At 46.9% G+C, this 18,874-nt stretch overlaps 1 protein-coding gene across 1 annotated transcript in view; it reads left to right on the top strand.

The window, feature by feature from the left end:
- Nucleotides 1-18,874, top strand: part of DNAH10 (dynein axonemal heavy chain 10) — a 238,147-nt gene that overhangs the window by 32,051 nt on the left and 187,222 nt on the right. The window contains exons 8-12 of the mRNA XM_075322704.1: nucleotides 1,744-1,974; nucleotides 2,068-2,258; nucleotides 3,095-3,293; nucleotides 12,733-12,927; nucleotides 13,350-13,520. Of these exons, the coding sequence (XP_075178819.1) occupies nucleotides 1,744-1,974; nucleotides 2,068-2,258; nucleotides 3,095-3,293; nucleotides 12,733-12,927; nucleotides 13,350-13,520 (987 nt within the window). The remainder of the gene's footprint in view (nucleotides 1-1,743; nucleotides 1,975-2,067; nucleotides 2,259-3,094; nucleotides 3,294-12,732; nucleotides 12,928-13,349; nucleotides 13,521-18,874) is intronic.

Genomic DNA, 18,874 nt, shown 5'->3' with positions numbered 1-18,874 from the left:
GTGTCTGAGAATCGATGGCCTGTAGGTTTCTGAATGTGTGATTGGTGTGAGTGTGCTGGGGTGGGCAAGGGTTTGTGAGCTTGAAGGAGAGGATGTTGTGCTTTTGGATTATTTTTTCAAGTTTCTCGTATATAACACTTTATGAAAACTAAATAAAATTCAGTTATGTATACAAAAATAATGAAAACAAAAAAACAATCGACTCATATTTACTATTTTGCTTTAGGATATCAGCAAAAATGTTTTTTTAAAATACATGAAAACAAAGCCCTATATTTTGTGAAACAATGAGGCAAAAATAAGTAAACTATCCAAATGAGAACTTTTTTTTTAAAGTGAAGTTTATTAAAGTGTTATTGCATACAATGGAAAAATGGGAAATGGGAAAAACATAGTCTATAAACATATGGATTGTGTCAAAAGTAGCTTAGAAATAAATTATATATTTCCATATATCAAACAGTAGCCCAAAGATATTAATCCAGTTTTCGGATTATAAAACACACTTTTCCTCCGAAAAAGGTGGGAGAAAAATGAGGGGTGCGTCTTATAATCCAAATGTAGCTTACAGGGAGGTGGAGAATGGGTACTGTGCTGGCTGCAGTAGGGGCAGTGCTGGCTGCTATTCTAGCTGCAGTGGGGGCTGTGCTGGCTGCTGTGGGTGCAGTGCTGGTAGTATCTGGACTGTTGGAGCAGGGCGGTGCGGCGGGTGTCCCAGATGCTCTTTCAGTGGTGCAGGATTGAAATAATGGCGCACAGAGCTGGCGCGTGCGCAGATGGAGCTCTTGGCTCAAAATCTCATCTGTGCACACGCCGCTTCCGGCCCATTGATCTCACACCAGTGGACTTAAGGAAAATGATGCCCGGAGGTGGCGCATGTTCAGATGAGATCTCGGCTTGTCATTGAGCTGAAAGCTCAATCTGCGCACCCACCGACTCTGGGCGCCATTTCTTTAAAGCCTGCACCACCAACAGAGCATTTGGGACACCCGCAGCACCGCTCTGCTCCACACCGCCTGCACGGCACCCGCAGCCAGCACAGCCACCACCGCAGCCAGCACAGGCCCCACCACAGCTAGCACAGCCCCCAACTCAGCGCCTGCAGCATCTTCCTACTACAGCACCGCCCCTGCCTCCTGTGACCTTGCTCCACCACCGCTACTGCTCCCCTCCAGTAAGACACAACCAGAGTATAAGACCGACCCCATTTTATGTTTTTCTTTATTCCTTTTTTATCTCTAAATTTGGGGTGCGTCTTATACAACGAAAAATACGGTATATCAACTAAAACAATACTAAACAAAATGTTGACACAAATGAATAGGGGAAGGGTTGGGTAGGTAGAAATAAAAACATTTTTTAGAGCTTTTAAAAGCGCATATATGATAAATCCCAGAAAGTGTTCCTGGTCAAAAAGGCGGTAAACTGACCTGGCCCTGAACTAGTTAAGCACATTTTGCCTTTGTAAATAGTATCATTAAAGATTATTTTTTTTATATGGTTTATACATTTTTTATTATGTCATATGTAATACAGTATGTTGTATTTACTTGGGAAACTAGTTGTTTCCTATAGACAACATCTTATTAGAAACAAGCCAGATTCAGCATTTCGGCATATTTAACTTTTAGTACCCTTCCATTCTAGAAAGGGACATTGAGAAACACCCTCTTTAAGAAAAATACAATAGAAATGTCTAATCAATGTTTTGAAAGTCTTCCAAAACCCTTCTTCTGTTTTCAGGGAAAAGCTCCACTGGCTGAAATAGATTTCTGGCGTGAACGCAATGGTACTTTAAGTGCTCTTAGTGAACAGCTGAAACTTCCCACAGTGAAAAAAGTCCTCAATGTTTTGTCCATTGCTGATCCTGGTTTAGTACAAAATCTTGATCTTACAGTAACTGAGCTGGCCAAGTACCACGTAGAAGCCGCCGATAATGTTCGATTCCTCACCACTCTGGAACGCCATTTAAAGGTCTGTATTCTAAATGAAGCATCTCACCCTGATGGTATAACGCTATCTGCAAAGACCATAATAATCCTAATTGTTTGGTATTTTCTCTTATAGAACTTAACACACGGCACGGGCTTTAATATAGTACTGGATACGATCCCTCCAATGATGAATGCTTTGAGGATGGTGTGGATTATTTCCCGTCATTACAATAAAGACGAAAGAATGGTCCCATTAATGGAGAGAATTGCCTGGGAAATTGCAGAAAGAGTGTGCCGAGTCCTGAATATTCGCAGTTTGTTTCGGTAGGTGGTAAATCATCTTAAGGTTTGGTAGATGTTACGAGTATATCCTGTCATTAGGAGACTTGTGATAACTCTGGAACCTGAGCTTCTCATGAGTTTTGTAAGATTCTGGATTTTAGATGTGATTGCTTTATTTTGGAGCAGCAGGGGTTAATGACATTTTCCATGCTGGTAGCTCCTGGTTAGTTCATAGTTGCTGCCACTGGTTTGTGACCACTCCCCTTCCCTTTATATAGTCACATGATCCATGACCTGATGCCGGTAATAGATTTATTCTATTGTCACCAGCTTGGAGGAAGAAAGTCTTTAGTGGCTGCTGGAGATCTACTGGTGGAGTTCAGTTATTGAAGCTGTGTTGTCTGCAGTCCTGATGTTTGACTGCAGCAGTCAAGTTTGCTTCACATCCTTTTGTATATATCCCCCTGTATGACCTCCTACCTCAGTGTTATATTACTATAGTGGTGATGTCTAGTGTACTCATTGGCCTTTACACTAGACAGAGTGAGTGGAGGGACAATTAGGGACTAGAATTGTGATGGCGATGCAGGGAAGGACTCGAATAGGGACATTAGGGGAACTCAGGGGCCAGACACAGGTTATTGTCAGGGGGGGTTGCATCCGTCCCTCCCTATCTCCAGGGTCTTTGTCTCCCTTTTCATCCCGTTGTAACCTCTGTGTTGCACTGTGCGTCAGACATCCTTGGTCCGTGCATGACAGTATGTTAATGAGGAATACAATGGGCTTTTTTGTACATTATTTTAAAATGTGAAATTGTGACCCAAATCAAACTTTCCATAAAATCAAATTCACAAGTTTTATCTAACACTCTTTTTTAGAGAGAACAGAGAAACTGCAAAAAGTAAAACCCTAGAGGCAAAACGAACGCTGGAATTGTGGAAAAGTTGCTACTTTGAAATCCGAGCGAAGATTGAATCTTCAGGGAGAGACCAGCGTTGGGAATTTGATAGAAAACGTCTCTTCAAGAAAACTGACTATTTGGCCACTATCTGCCAAGATCTGTTTGATATTTTGCAGGTACTAATTGTTAATTTCTCCATTGATAAATTGCTGAGATAATTAACTTTTCCAAAAGATGTGTAGCATAAAAAACTAAACCTAAAACATTATATATTTTGTAACATGTAATCTAACCTAACATATTTTGCTTCCTTTTTATGAAGCTTGTACCTGAGTTTAAATTTTGCTTCCAAAATATTTTGTTCTCATACCAAAACAAAGGAAAATGGGCAAAAAATTGGACATGGCCAAGCAAAAGGAATAATAATGTTATGGAAGTTGAAATGTAACTCCTCAAAGGTGCAATCTTAGTACACCCCTCACATTTTTGTAAATGTTTTCATGGGACAACGCTGAAGATATGACACTTTTGTACGATGTAAAATAGTCAGTGTACAGCTTGTAAACAGTGTAAATTTGATGTGCCCTCTAAATATCAAACAGCCAGTAATATCTAAACTACTGGAAACAAAAGTGAGTACACCCCTAAGGCGGGCTTTGCACGTTGCGACATCGCAAGCCGATTCTGCGATGTCGCACGCGATAGTCCCCGCCCCCGTCGCAGGTACGATATCTTGTGATAGCTGGCGTAGCGAAAATTATCGCTACGCCAGCTTCACATGCACTCACCTGCCCTGCGACCGTCGCTCTGGCCGGCGACCCGCCTCCTTCCTAAGGGGGCGGGTCGTGCGGCGTCACAGCGACGCCACACGGCAGGCGGCCAATAGCGGCAGAGGGGCGGAGATGAGCAGGATGTAAACAGCCCGTCCACCTCCTTCCTTCCGAATAGCCACCGGCGGCAGGTAAGGAGATGTTCCTCACTCCTGCGGCTTCACACACAGCGATGTGTGCTGCCGCAGGAACGAGGAACAACATCGTACCTGTCGCGGCACCGGCATTATGGAAATGTCGGTGAATGCAACGATGATACGATAACGACGTTTTTGCGCTCGTTCATTGTATCATCTAGGATTTACACACTACGACATCGCAAGTGACGCCGGATGTGCGTCACTTTCGATTTGACCCCACCGACATCGCACCTGCGATGTCGTAGTGTGCAAAGCCGTCTAAGTGAAAATATCTAAATTGTGCCCAAAGTGTCAATAGTTTGTGTGGCCACTATTATTTTCACGCACTGCCTTAACTCTCTTGTAAATTTTTAGGATCCCTTACACATGGTCAATAGGGTTAGGTCTGAAGACATGCTTGGACAGTCCAGCACCTTTTTCATTTTCTCTTGCAACGCAGTGGACGACATAAGGCTACGAACGCAGTTTGCGTTCACCTACTTGCAGTTTAGAATGCACGTTTTGGGCTTAATTGATTTGACCAAAGTTGCCTTTTTCTGAAATTTAGCGCTGAAAACACATGCGTTTTTGCCGCGTATTTGATGCGTTTTCAGCGCTTTTTATCTGCGTTTCCACCTGCGTTCTGATAGTTGTGTTTTGAACATAAAGACACTGCTTAATAAAGTTTAAATAGTCAAAATCTTAGAAAAAATGGTAAAAAAAAGAATCAAATCTATAATCAGAAAAAAAATCATATAATTAAATTATGTTCATTAAATTATTGCAGTAATATGATATTTTATGGAAAAATTGCAATAAAGTATTATTTTCCATTTAAGTTGTCGGACTATGTGTGTGTGTGTGTAAAGGGACTTATGAAATCATTATTTTAATGATCAAAAAGCATGCTTTCTGCAATGAAAAAGCAGGTAAAACGCAGGAATTTGAAGGAATCTTGGTTTTTGCCATTTCTCATTGATCCCAATGTTAGCAATACGCACCGAAAATGGCAAAAACAACTGACATGTTACTTCTTTGAACGCATGGTTTTTGCCACAAAATATGCAAATTAAACGCAGCATTTAGAAACGCAAAGTGGGGTCTGAAAATCCAATTTTTCCATAGACTTTGCTGGTAAATCAAAACGCATACCTTATGGCAAGAAAAAGGTGCTTCCCCAAACGGACCTAAAAAGCACCTAAAACGCAGGTAAAAACGCAAAGTGCGTTCCTAGCCTAAAGGTGTGTCGTTATCTTGTTGGTATACTGTCCTGCGGCCCAGTTTCCAAAGGGAGGGGATCATGCTCTACTTTAGTATGTCACAGTTCATGTTAGCATTCATGGTTCCCTCAATGAATTGTAGCTCCCTACAGCTGACAGCACTCATGCATCCCCAAACACTCCACCATGCTTGACTGTAAGCAAGACAGACTTTTCTTTGTACTCCTCGCCTGGTTGCCGCCACACACGCTTAACACCATCTGAACCAAATAAGTTTATCTTTTTTTCGGACCTTTTTCAGCCATTGACGTCACAAAAAAAAACACATGGAAAAAATATGCACCAAATCCGCATGGATTTTTTGGTGTGGTTTTCTGCCAAAAGGTACAGATTTGATGTAGGAAATTTCTGCAAAAAATCTGCAGTGTGTGCACATACCCTTAGAGCCACATGTCAGCTTATTAAATCATCTGACATGTGCAGGGAATGGCAGGGAGACAGACTCATGACGTACATAGCACATCATGTGCCGTTAAGGGGTTAAAAATTACACTCATGTTTAAACCACACCCATTTTCATGCACACTTTCATAAACCATAAAATAAAAGTAAAGGCACTTTCACCTTCTTAGCTCACCTGTACCTTTTATATACAGTCCCATTGCCTCCTGTCAGTAAATGTTGTTCCAGTCACTGTCAGTCACTTCTTAGTATGGTGTGAAGTATCAAAGGCGTTTTGAAAATTAGTACTAAAGGAACTCTGTTCAATTTAGAATGGAGGACTACCCGTCCATCTGTAACCTCAAATGTCTCCTGCACCTAATATCTGGCCATCTTCTGATAGCGGTCGCGGCAGGGTACTGCACATCCGCCTCCCATTCAAATCAGAAGACAGGACAGCTCCGAAACTGAGCATTTCTGGCCACCTACTACAGCCAATCCCGGCATCGGGAACAGCTGATCGGCGAGAGTATCGGGTGTCATACCCTGGCCGATCAGACATTGATGACCTATCCTAAAGATACAAAATGGATACAGCCGCACACTAAATGCCATCAATGTATAAGGGAACTCTGGTACTGCATTACTGCTATATGAAAAAATGAGATTTTTAGTTTATGAATTGGCCAATGCATGTAAGCCTGGAAACCAAACGGCAAGGTAAATCTCAATATTCCGGGTCCCTAACTAAAATGCCACTATCTAGGTTAAAAACATCCTTGTCTGGGCAGCTAGACTAAAAATCTAACTTGAAATGCCACTATCTGGACTAACCTCCATGTCTGGGCAGCTAGGACTCCTGGTATAAGGATTGTGAACACAGCCTGGTTTATAGGGCCTATAAACCAGGCTGTGTTCACAATCCTATTATACTTTCTTCATCGTTCCTTATGGGAGACCCAGACCATGGGTGTATAGCTTCTGCCTCCGGAGGACACACAAAGTACTACACTAAAAAGTGTAGCTCCTCCCTCCGAGCATATACACCCCCTGGATAACCAAATCTAGCCAGTTCAATGCTTTGTGTTCAGGAGGTACACATCCACACATGCATTCTCATCTGATTTTAAAGAGTTTGAAGAAAAGCGGGTCCAAGCTGGACTCCCGGCATGTCCCTTCTCACCCCACTGTGTCGGCGGTGTTGTTAAGGTTGATTTCAAGGCTGGAGCCTTACATGCCACGCTCCTTCACCATCCCTCGGGCTCTGGCTTGAAGTGGGAGCCAGCACGGTTCTCACTGCTTTGCAGGAGACCGGTCTCCATCCGCAGCCCTTTCAGGACCCTGCCGGACGGAGCACTCATCCCTCAGGGACCTGGCCCTGCGTCTCACAAGCTAAGTATTTGAGACGTTATTGCAGGGGGTCCTTTGCTTCTTTATTGTTGGGGAGAGTGTGTCAGGTTACTTTGGTGACATTTCCGGCCGGTTCTCTGGTTTTCACCTGAGAACCGCGCCGAGGGTGCCTGCTCGCCGGCCGCATTGTAAAATTTAGGCCCCGGCTTCGGCTGCGGCCTACTTTTGTTTTCACTGCCCCTGCATGTCAGTCATGCAGAGGGACAGTGCGGCGCCGCCCACCGGCCGTTCAGCATAGGGGAGGACACTCCTCTCTGAGGAGATGTTTCCCTCCCCTGTATATCTCCTTGGCCCTCCGGTTCCCGCTCTTGGACTAGGCCCTGCCCCCCCTCCTCCTCTCCGGCGCCATTTTATCAGCGTTCTCACACTGATCAGCGCTGGCTGCTGCATCTCTGCAACCTGTCTGGGGGTCCGAGCTGTGGGATCCGGAGGGCACACAAAACGGTCTGGTAAGCCACAACCTCTGGTTGTGGAGTTTATTATACACTCTCTGGGGGTCATTCTGAAGGAGTGTGTTCTTTACTGCAGAGCCTCCACCTCAGCAGCATGTCTCACACTAGGAGCAAGGCTGCAAGGCTGTACTCAATATGCACTGCATGTAAGCTCGTACTGCCTGAACCGAGCACATATCCACATTGTGATGCCTGCTCTAACATGGTGGTGCCTCAGCCTGGAGTCTCCCCAGTGGTCCCTCCGGCTGCTCCGGCCCCGGTGGCTGAACCCCCGGCTTGGGTAGAATCGTTTTCTAAGGCTATCTCCCAGTCCTTTGCCGACTCCATGGGAGAGTTGTCCCGGACTCTGCTGAGCATGCATCAGCCCCCTTCTCAGGGCGCCTCTGCTGCTTCGGCTCGCTCTGCAGAGCTCACAGAGGATTCTTCATCTGCTCCCAGACCCCGTCCTCCTAAAAGGAGACGCAGGGTCCCCTCTCCTTCCTCGTCCCGCGGCTCCGATTCACGAGCCGACTCGCAGGACGAGGAGGATGTCTTTACTGGGGGCTCGGACGCTACCTCCATGTGCCCCATTGATCTGACCGAGGGTGATGCGGGTGTTAGTGATTTGATTGCGTCCATTAATTCTGTACTGGACCTCAATCCGCCAGTATCAGAGGAGCAACCCTCTCTGGCAGAAAAGCACCAGTTTACCTTGCCTAAGAGAACAAGGAGTGTGTTCTTTAACCACTCCAGTTTTCAAGCCACTGTGTCCAAGCCCAGAGCCTGTCCTGACAAACGCTTCCCAAAGCGTGGTTCTGATGACCGTTTTCCTTTTCCACCAGAGGTGGTCAAGGAGTGGGCTCACTCACCAAAGGTAGACCCTCCGGTGTCTAGACTCTCAGCCCGGACAGTTGTATCTGTGGCTGATGGCACCTCACTTAAGGATCCCACTGACCGCCAGGTTGACCTCCTGGCCAAGTCTGTCTATGAGGCGGCAGGGGCCTCGTTCTCCCCATCCTTTGCAGCAGTGTGGGCTCTCAAAGCCATCTCTGCTTCCCTAGAGGAGATGCATTCCCTCACTAGGGACTCTATGCCTGAATTGGTTGCCTTAACTTCACAGGCTTCAGCCTTTTCAGCCTACGCCATGTCTGCCATGCTGGAGGCTTCTCACCGCACTGCGGTGGCCTCCGCTAATTCCCTCACTATCCGCAGGATTTTGTGGCTTCGAGAGTGGAAGGCAGATGCTTCTTCAAAGAAGTACCTTGCTGGGCTCCCATTTGCCGGGTCCAGGCTGTTCGGTGAACAACTGGATGAAATAATTAAGGAGGCTACTGGCGGGAAGAGTACTTCCTTGCCACAGACTAAACCCAGGAAACCTGTCCAGGGCAGGAACCAGTCGAGGTTTCGTTCCTTTCGTTCCTCGAACTGGGCGGCCTCTAAGCCCTCGGCCTCGTCCACTAACTCAGCCAAGGACCAGAAGCCCACCTGGCACAAGAAGCCGCGTCCACACAGGTCCGCAGGAGCTGCTGCCACCAAGGCAGCCTCCTCTTGACTATCTGGCCGAGCCAGCAACGTCCTTGGTCGGTGGCAGGCTCTCCCATTTTGGCGACGTGTGGTTTCAGCACGTCTCCGATCAGTGGGTGCGGGATATCATCTCCCACGGCTACAGGATAGAGTTCTCTTCCAGCCCGCCAAACAGATTTTTTCTGTCAACTCCCCCCTGCTCCATGGCCGCCGCCTTCTCTCAGGCCGTGGCATCCTTACAGGCCAACGGAGTAATTGTACCGGTTCCCGCCAGGGAACGGTTCAGAGGTTTTTACTCAAATCTCTTCCTAGTCCCCAAAAAGGACGGTTCCTTCCGGCCCATCCTGGATCTCAAGCTTCTCAACAAGCATGTTCAGGTGCGTCATTTTTGCATAGAGTCTCTGCGATCAGTCATTGCCTCAATGACCCAAGGAGATTTCCTGGCATCCATCGACATCAGAGATGCCTATATGCATGTGCCAATTGCAGTTTCACACCAGCGTTGGCTACGCTTTGCAATCGGAGAGGAACATTTCCAATTCGTGGCTCTCCCCTTCGGGTTAGCCACAGCCCTTCAAGTATTTACCAAGGTCATGGCAGCAGTGGTTGCGGTTCTGCACCTCCAGGGGTTGGCAGTGATTCCTTACCTGGACGACCTTCTTGTCCAGGCTTCATCCAGTGCAGACTGTCAGCGGAGTGTCTCGCTCAGTCTCGCCACTCTTGTTCAATTCGGGTGGCTTGTCAATCTGCCCAAGTCCACTCTGACCCCGACCCAAAAACTTACGTACCTAGGGATGCAATTCGAGACTCTGCCGGCACTCGTGAAGCTGCCCTTAGTCAAACAGCAGTCCCTCCATCTGGCGGTGCGCTCTCTGTTGAGGCCCCGCCGTCATTCCATCAGGCACCTCATGCAGGTGCTGGGTCAGATGGTGGCGTCAATGGAAGTGGTTCCCTTTGCCCAGTTCCATCTGCGTCCTCTGCAGCTGGACATTCTCCGCTGTTGGGACAAGCGGACTTCTTCCTTGCACAAGTTGGTGGCTCTGTCGCCACAGACCAGGAGCTCTCTTCAGTGGTGGCTTCGGCCCCTCTCTCTGTCTCAGGGACGCTCCTTCCTGATCCCGTCCTGGGTGATTCTCACCACGGATGCCAGTCTATCCGGCTGGGGAGCAGTATTTCTCCACCACCGAGCACAGGGCACTTGGACTCCGTCTGAATCAGCCCTCTCGATCAATGTGCTGGAGATCAGAGCTGTGCTTCTAGCTCTCGTAGCCTTTCACCACCTGTTGGCGGGCAAGCACATTCGAGTCCAGTCAGACAACGCGACAGCAGTTGCCTACATCAATCACCAGGGCGGGACTCGCAGCCGCCTGGCAATGTTGGAGGTTCAACGCATCCTTCAGTGGACGGAGGACTCCAAGTCCACCATATCCGCAGTCCACATCCCAGGCGTAGAAAACTGGGAGGCAGATTATCTCAGCCGTCAAACCGTGGACAGCGGCGAGTGGGCTCTGCATCCGGCAGTGTTCCGGTCGATCTGCCGCAAGTGGGGGACTCCGGAAGTGGATCTAATGGCATCCAGGCACAACAACAAGGTCCCGGTTTACGTGACTCGCTCCCACGATCCTCAGGCCTTTGCAGCGGACGCGCTGGTTCAGGATTGGTCCCAGTTCCGTTTGTCTTACGTGTTTCCCCCTCTAGCTCTCTTGCCCAGAGTCCTGCGCAAGATCAGAATGGAGGGCCGTCGGGTCATACTCATTGCTCCAGACTGGCCCAGGCGAGCTTGGTACCCAGACCTGCTCTGTCTGTCCCTAGAGGTGCCGTGGCATCTCCCGGACCGCCCAGACCTTCTCTCACAAGGTCCGTTTTTCCGCCAGAATTATGCAGCTCTCAGATTGATGGCGTGGCTCTTGAGTCCTGGATCCTGACAGCTTCCGGCATTCCTCCCTAAGTCATCTCCACTATGACTCAGGCTCGGAAGTCTTCCTCGGCCAAGATTTACCACAGGACTTGGAGAATTTTCCTGTCCTGGTGTCGTTCTTCCGGGCATGCCCCTTGGCCTTTTTCCTTGCCGACCATCCTGTCCTTTCTACAGTCCGGTCTGCAGCTAGGACTATCCCTCAATTCCCTTAAGGGACAGGTCTCGGCTCTGTCAGTGTTGTTCCAGCGGCGTATCGCCCGACTGGCCAAGGTGCGCACCTTCATGCAGGGCGCATCTCACATCATTCCACCTTACCGGCGGCCTTTGGATCCCTGGGACCTTAATCTGGTCCTCACGGCCTTACAGAAACCCCCCTTTGAGCCTCTTAGGGAGGTTTCTTTGTTTCGACTTTCACAGAAAGTCGTTTTTCTGGTGGCCATAACTTCTCTCAGGAGAGTCTCTGATTTGGCTGCGCTCTCTTCGGAGTCACCTTTTTTTGTTTTTCACCAAGACAAGGTGGTTCTCCGTCCGACTCGGGACTTTCTCCCTAAGGTGGTGTCTCCTTTCCACCTTAACCAGGACATTTCATTGCCTTCCTTTTGTCCGGCTCCTGTGCATCGCTTTGAGAAAGCGTTGCATACTTTAGATCTGGTGCGGGCGCTCCGGATCTATGTGTCACGCACCGCTGTTCTTAGGTGGTGCACCTCTCTTTTTGTGCTGACCACAGGTCAGCGCAAGGGTCTCTCGGCTTCTAAACCGACCCTAGCTCGTTGGATTAGGTCGGCCATATCCGATGCCTACCAGTGCACTCAGGTGCCTCCCCCGCCGGGGATCAAGGCGCACTCGACCAGAGCTGTCGGTGCCTCTTGGGCTTTCAGGCACCAGGCTACAGCTCAGCAGCTCTGTCAGGCTGCCACTTGGTCTAGTCTGCACACCTTTTCGAAGCACTACCAAGTGCATGCTCATGCTTCGGCAGATGCAAGCTTGGGCAGACGCATCCTTCAGGCGGCTGTCGCCCATTTGTGAAGTTATGTTTTGCCTACTTCTCAGTTTTCTGTTTATTTCCCACCCATGGACTGCTTTGAGACGTCCCATGGTCTGGGTCTCCCATAAGGAACGATGAAGAAAAAGAGAATTTTGTTTACTTACCGTAAATTCTTTTTCTTATAGTTCCGACATGGGAGACCCAGCACCCTCCCTGTTGCCTGTTGGCACTTTTCTTGTTCCGTGTGTTTTCACCGGCTGTTGTTGTAGACAGAGGTTCCGGTTGTTCCGGGTTTTGCTCTATCTCTACTTGTGGGTGGCTACTCTCCTTCAGCTTTTGCACTAAACTGGCTAGATTTGGTTATCCAGGGGGTGTATATGCTCGGAGGGAGGAGCTACACTTTTTAGTGTAGTACTTTGTGTGTCCTCCGAATGCAGAAGCTATACACCCATGGTCTGGGTCTCCCATGTCGGAACTATAAGAAAAAGAATTTACGGTAAGTAAACAAAATTCTCATTTTTCCTCTGATTGTTCCACTCCAAGTTTTTCTTACAAATAGTGAGATAAAAAACACAAAAAACTTACCGTGTGCACATGGCCCTAAAAAAAGACGAAAAAAAACAAACATAAAAATGGAATATTTTATTTTTTATTGGTTGTTGACTACCACTGGAGTGTTAACTTAAATTTTTTTTACTTTTAAGGAAGTTATAAATTTGTCTTAATTTAACTCCCAGGTCTTAGAAGAGTTTTACAACATTTTTGGTCCAGAATTAAAAGCCGTTACTGGGGATCCCAAGCGTATTGATGACGTACTACATAGAGTTGATGGTCTTATCAAACCAATGGAGGCCTTGTCTTTTGATCCCTTCGATATAAAATATTCCCAAGAATGGAAACTTGTCATAGATGACTTTAAAAATGAAGTTCAGGTAAGAAATAGATGGGAATTCTGTGGTTATATAGTCTTTTGGCAAAGTGAGTAATTTAAAGGGTTTTTTCAAGATTCTTCAAAATTTTCGAAAGCAAAGTGATTGTTCTAATATTGAGAAATATGTTATTTATAAGTCAAATCCCCTGTTTGGTTGGTGTCTACTGGGATCTGAAGTGATGACAGCCTTGTCCATCAATCACCTGCATACATAAGCCACTTACTAGCTGCAGGGTCCAGTGAATGATGGATGGGTCGTCATCACTGCTGATCCTGACCGAGACATCTGGAAAAATCGGGCGTTCAAGTGGTAAGTCAAAACTTCTACTTTATAACAATCTTGTTGTTCTCCTAAAGTCTTGGAAATCCCTATAGTGTGAGTTTTACCTACTGACCTGCTTCTACCGTGTCCTATATTAACAGGCCATTGAAGGAGAAGCCATACATTTCATTGACGAATCATTTAAAACTCTTCGTTCGGCTGAGGCTGCATTTGACATGTTATTGAAGTTTAAGCACATTCGCTCTCGGGAAGCCATCAACAGGCAGATGATGATGAAATTTAATGCTATTCTGGAGCAATATTGCAAAGAGGTAAGACGTGATATGGCTGTAGTGGGTCATCTTCATGTCAAGTGCCATTCTCACAGTCCTAATCATGGCTCATTGTACACTGTAAAAAATACATATCAGCAATTATTAACAAACATTAAAAAGTAATGGCTTCTAAGTAATCACCCCAAAAATACCCACAATATTTGACATGTTGAGGACACCACCACTATTTTACTATAACGATGCTCCTGTTCTTTCTGTACTTAATTCACTTCACTACACAATCTATGCCAGAATGGTGGCCTGTACTATCAGTATACATAAGCATACCCTCTGCTAAGCCACACTTGCTTTTTGGGAAAAAGCTAGTGCTGGCATTAATCGCTCACCCCTATCCCCACAAAAGACACCACATTTTTGTTGCAAACATTTAGAACTTTTATCTGCCATATTTCTGACGTAAATCATTGGATGAATTATCCTCTTATACCAATATCACATATCAGTTTACTTTTCCGCATACATGAAAAATGGTCCTTGTGTTTTTTTTCTCAATATGCTGAACCTATTTTGATTTTTAGAATCCTTTTTGCATGCATTTTTCTCCTATGATAAAAAAAATGAATCTTAGTTTCTACTACTCATTAAAGAGAATCTGTCAGCAGGTTTTTGCTGTGTCAGCAGGGTTTTGCTATGTAAGCTAAAGCCAGCATGCTGCAAGGGTTAACAGAGAACGTTCAAAGCTGCCTGTCTTGTCACAGTCCAATCTGTTGTTTATTTGCTATGTTTGTTTAAGCGGCAAAGCTTATCATTGCTTGGACTAGAAAGTCACGCGCACGCCAGTCCAACACACCCCCTACTGTGATTAACAACTCACTGGCAACGTACAATCACTATAGAGAGCCTGGTGTGGGCGGGGAAGCTCTGTCAGACCTGCTACATGACGATTAAAGCTAACAATTTCGATTGTGTTAGAATGACTGCAGCCAGTAATCTAAGTGATACATCATTGGATTCGGGATCACTTTGCCTACATTTTGCTATGCACAGGTGAAATAGCAAATACCTGCTGACAGATTCCCTTTAAACAGTAAATTATGGACAGTACACAGATGATATCTATGGCTATGTGTATTTTTTTTTTTATTAAAGTCATTCAGTCCGTAATATATCTATTAAAATAGCGGATAGCACACATACCAAAAAAATTGACGTGTGAGACCTTCCTTACTGTTCTCAACTACATTTAATCATTTTATAACGTCAAAAACTTAAAGGGGTTATCCGGCTTATTTTGACTTTTTTTATTATTTCCCTATTGGGCTACATTGGGGCAGGTAAGTAGATAGAGACCACTTACCTGCCCTGCTGTCAGCCCCTCTCCCCTGGCTCAGAGTGGTCATGTGACCGCTCCTGCCGCGATTTTGCTTCTTCCGGTCATTTCATGTCAACATGGGCAGGACCATGTTGACATGCAAATCTGGGAACAGCATGTTGCTGCCCTGCTGGGCGGGTACAGTGAGTCCCCGCCCCCCCCTTCCCCGCACCCTCCCACACATTCCCCCGCACCCTGTACTCTCCCTGCAACCTCCCCTGGCACTGCTGTGGGACCCGTGAGCTGAAGGGAGGGGCCTGCCTGCAGCTGCCGTGGTGTCACCGCCAGCACCGGACCCCCTGCTCAGGATCGCACATTCAAATGTATCAGCAGCATCTGTGATGCTGCTACATTTGAAAGCACTGATGAGAGGGAGCACAGCTTCTCATCACTGTCCCGCTGTCTGTGTCTGACAGTTCAGGGCAGCGGTGACGTCACTACTGTGCTGATATGTCCAGACCAGACAGCGGACGAACGTGCAGGAGCGGCAGGGACTGAGGAGGGGTAAGTATGTATTTCCTACATGTGTTCCCTATGGGGGTAGGGGGGTCGGTGCAGAACGATGGTGGGGTGGGGTCGGTACAGAGCACCGTGTGTGTGTGTGTGTGTGTGGGGGGGGGGGGGAGGGTTGCAGAGCCCTATGTGTGTGTGCGCGGTGCAGAGCCCTATGTGTGTGTATGGTGCAGAGCCCTATGTGTGTGTGCGGTGCAGAGCTCTATGTGTATGTGGGGTGCAGAGCCCGATGTGTGTGTGTGCGGTGCAGAGCCCGATGTGTGTGTGCAGTGCAGAGCCCTATGTGGTGTGGGGTGCAGAGCTCTATGTGTGTGTGCGGTGCAGAGCTCTATGTGTATGTGGGGTGCAGAACCCTATGTGTGTGTGTGCGGTGCAGAGCCATATGTGTGTGTGCGGTGCAGAGCCCTATGTGTGTGTGCGGTGCAGAGCCCGATGTGTGTGTGGGGAGTGCAGAACCCGATGTGGTGGGGGGTGCAGAGCCCTATGTATGTGTGCGGTGCAGAGCCCGATGTGTGTGCGGTGCAGAGCCCGATGTGGTGGGCGGTGCAGAGCCCGATGTGTGTGTGTGTGGGGAGTGCAGAGCCCTATGTATGTGTGCGGTGCAGAGCCCGATGTGTGTGGGGAGTGCAGAGCCCGATGTGGTGGGCGGTGCAGAGCCCAATTTGGTGGGCGGTGCAGAGCCCAATTTGGTGGGCAGTGCAGAGCCCGATGTGTGTGTGCGTGGTGCAGAGCCCGATGTGGTGGGCGGTGCAGAGCCCTATGTGTGTGTGCGGTGCAGACCCCGATGTGTGTGTGGGGAGTGCAGAGCCCGATGTGGTGGGCGGTGCAGAGCCCGATGTGTGTGTGGGGAGTGCAGAGCCCAATGTGGTGGGCGGTGCAGAGCCCGATTTGGTGGGCAGTGCAGAGCCCTATGTATGTGTGTGGTGCAGAGCCCTATGTGTGTGTGCGGTGCAGAGCCCGATGTGGTGGGCGGTGCAGAGCCCGATGTGTGTGGGGAGTGCAGAGCCCGATGTGGTGGGCGGTGCAGAACTCTGTGTGTGAGCAGTGCAGAGCCTGATGTGTGTGTGGGGAGTGCAGAGTCCAATGTGGTGGGGGGTGCAGAGCCCTATGTGTGTGTGCGGTGCAGAGCCCAATGTGTGTGTGCGGTGCAGAGCCCAATGTGTGTGTGGTGTGCAGAGCCCTATGTGTGTGCGGTGTGCAGAGCCCTATGTGTGTGCGGTGCTGAGCCCAATGTGGTGGGGGGTGCAGAGCCCGATGTGGGGCTGTTATTTCCAATGCTGTAGTGATGAGAGGTCAGGTGCTGGGGCAGAATACTGACAGGGAATGTGTGTGCAGGGGGCGGGCAGGGAGGGGGCAGGGCAGGGCGGGCAGGGGGTGGGGCTGGACACTGAGGCCGGGCGGTGCCAGCTCTGACTGGGAGGTTTAGCACAGGAAGAGGTCAGTTTGGTTGAGCTGAATGTAAACAAAGAGCTGCAGAGAATAAAGTCATAATTAAAGAGGAACAAAAGTTAGAAAACAAAAAATAACAATGTAGGGGTGTTTTATATGACAATACAGCACAGATTAGCTTACCAAAAATTTTTGAGTTTATGTCAGACAACTCCTTTAAATAGTAAGTACAAAAATATTTTCTTAAACATGAAACCTACAAAAAAAGTCAGGAATCTCTAGAACAGGAGATAACTACATTTGTGATCAAGTATATAGTTTAGAAATACACATCAGAAAATGTTTGGCCTACATCTCATTAACTTGCGACAAGGGGAGAATTCTGTCCTGTGAGAAGAACATCTGCCATTGAAGAACAGATGAGATTCTGCTAAAAAATAAATTCACTTTAAAAGGGAATCTGTTATTATGGTCAGATTGATACACATTCAGAATAACATGCATTTTCTTTATTGAAATCAATGGTGTTTGTGTGCAGAAGTCCAGTGAGTGGGGCTATTTAATGTAGAGAGAGCTATCAAGCACTAGTAGGACCGCCCACTGGACTCACATTAAAAATACCAGGGATTTCAATGACAAAAATCCAAATTATACTGCATATGTTCTCTCAAACCTATATATCATACTACTCAGCATCTCTTTCTCTATATCATGCTGTCCACAAATCGGATTGCTTGTACCATATGACAGATTCCCTTTAAAGTGTATGACCTGCTTAAAGTGGACCTATCATCAGGGCATGAATGTGTTTTTTGTATATGAAAAATATAATATAAATATAATACAAAAAATATATACAGTTTATTTATAGTTGTCACCGAAATTCCAGTTAAGCTGTGCCCCTCTAGCCCAAAGCAGCTTCCCATAAACCCCAGTGGCATATAGTTTAAAGCCACAAGATTGGCAGTTTTCACAGAACCTAAGGCTATGTGCGCACTAGAAATGTGAAGTTTCTCAAGAAAATTTCTTGAGAAACTTCTGGGAGTGAAAGATTTTCGGACCTCCGGAAAAAATCCGCAACAAATCCGCATGCGGATTTGCCGCGGAATTGCCGCGATTTGCCCGCGGGTGGTTCCCTGCGGATTTTTGCAGGCTGTACTGCCGAAATCCGCAGGGTACCTGCGGAAATAATGGACATGTTCATTTTCTCAAGAAAGTTTCTCGAGAAATTCTTCTCAAGGAAATTTCTTGAGAAAAATCCGCACCAGTGCGCACAGCTTTTTTTTACCATAGAATTTGCTGGGAAAAGATTGCAGACATTTCTCAAGAAATTTCCGCGGCAAATCCGCGGGTAAATCCACGGGCAAAACGCACTAGTGCGCACATAGCCTTACAGCGCCAACTAAACACAGAGCTACATAATGTACTTATATGTTAGGTATATATATATATATATATATATATATATATATATATAATATATATATGTATGTGTATGTATGTGTATATATATATATATATATATATATATATATATAGATATATATACATATAGTGTGAAGCTGTAATATCTGGCTGCTCTGACTATATGTTCCTGAGTTTTATGGGGGCATGATGGGCAATATGAAAGATGCCGCTAAGGATTGTTCGCTACTGTTTCCAGTTGTGTGTTGACTAGAGATAAGTAAACCCAAGGTTTAGTGTTCGGTGTCCGTGCCAAACATAGACTTGACACCCCCCCCGTGTTCGGGTGCCTTACGTATGCAAACCGCTCGCGCGACCAGAGCTGTGCAGTGTTTGAGTGGCTTGCACTGGTTATAACAACAGCGTGATCAGATGTAGTGTCCACCAAACAAAAAAAAATATGGAAAAACCATGCCCACCCTCCCCCGGAAGTGCCATGTGAGTGGAGACCAGAACTGCCCAATCAGTGACTTCCATTGGGGTTCAGGTCAAGTTCAGCTCCGCTCATCTCTAGTGTTAATTTATCTAAATAATCTGTGAGTGACATAATAGCATTTTATTTATGTTTTACATTTTCTTACTAGTTATAGTAGTATTCTGCCTTTTTCCACAGATCTAGCTTGCTACTTATAGTATGTTTTAGATTTGTTTG

This window comes from Anomaloglossus baeobatrachus, chromosome 1 (genome assembly GCF_048569485.1).
Source record: "Anomaloglossus baeobatrachus isolate aAnoBae1 chromosome 1, aAnoBae1.hap1, whole genome shotgun sequence".
Taxonomy (NCBI): Eukaryota; Metazoa; Chordata; class Amphibia; order Anura; family Aromobatidae; genus Anomaloglossus; species Anomaloglossus baeobatrachus.
Note: the sequence above shows the minus strand (reverse complement) of the source record. Positions and strands in the feature narration are given on the sequence as shown.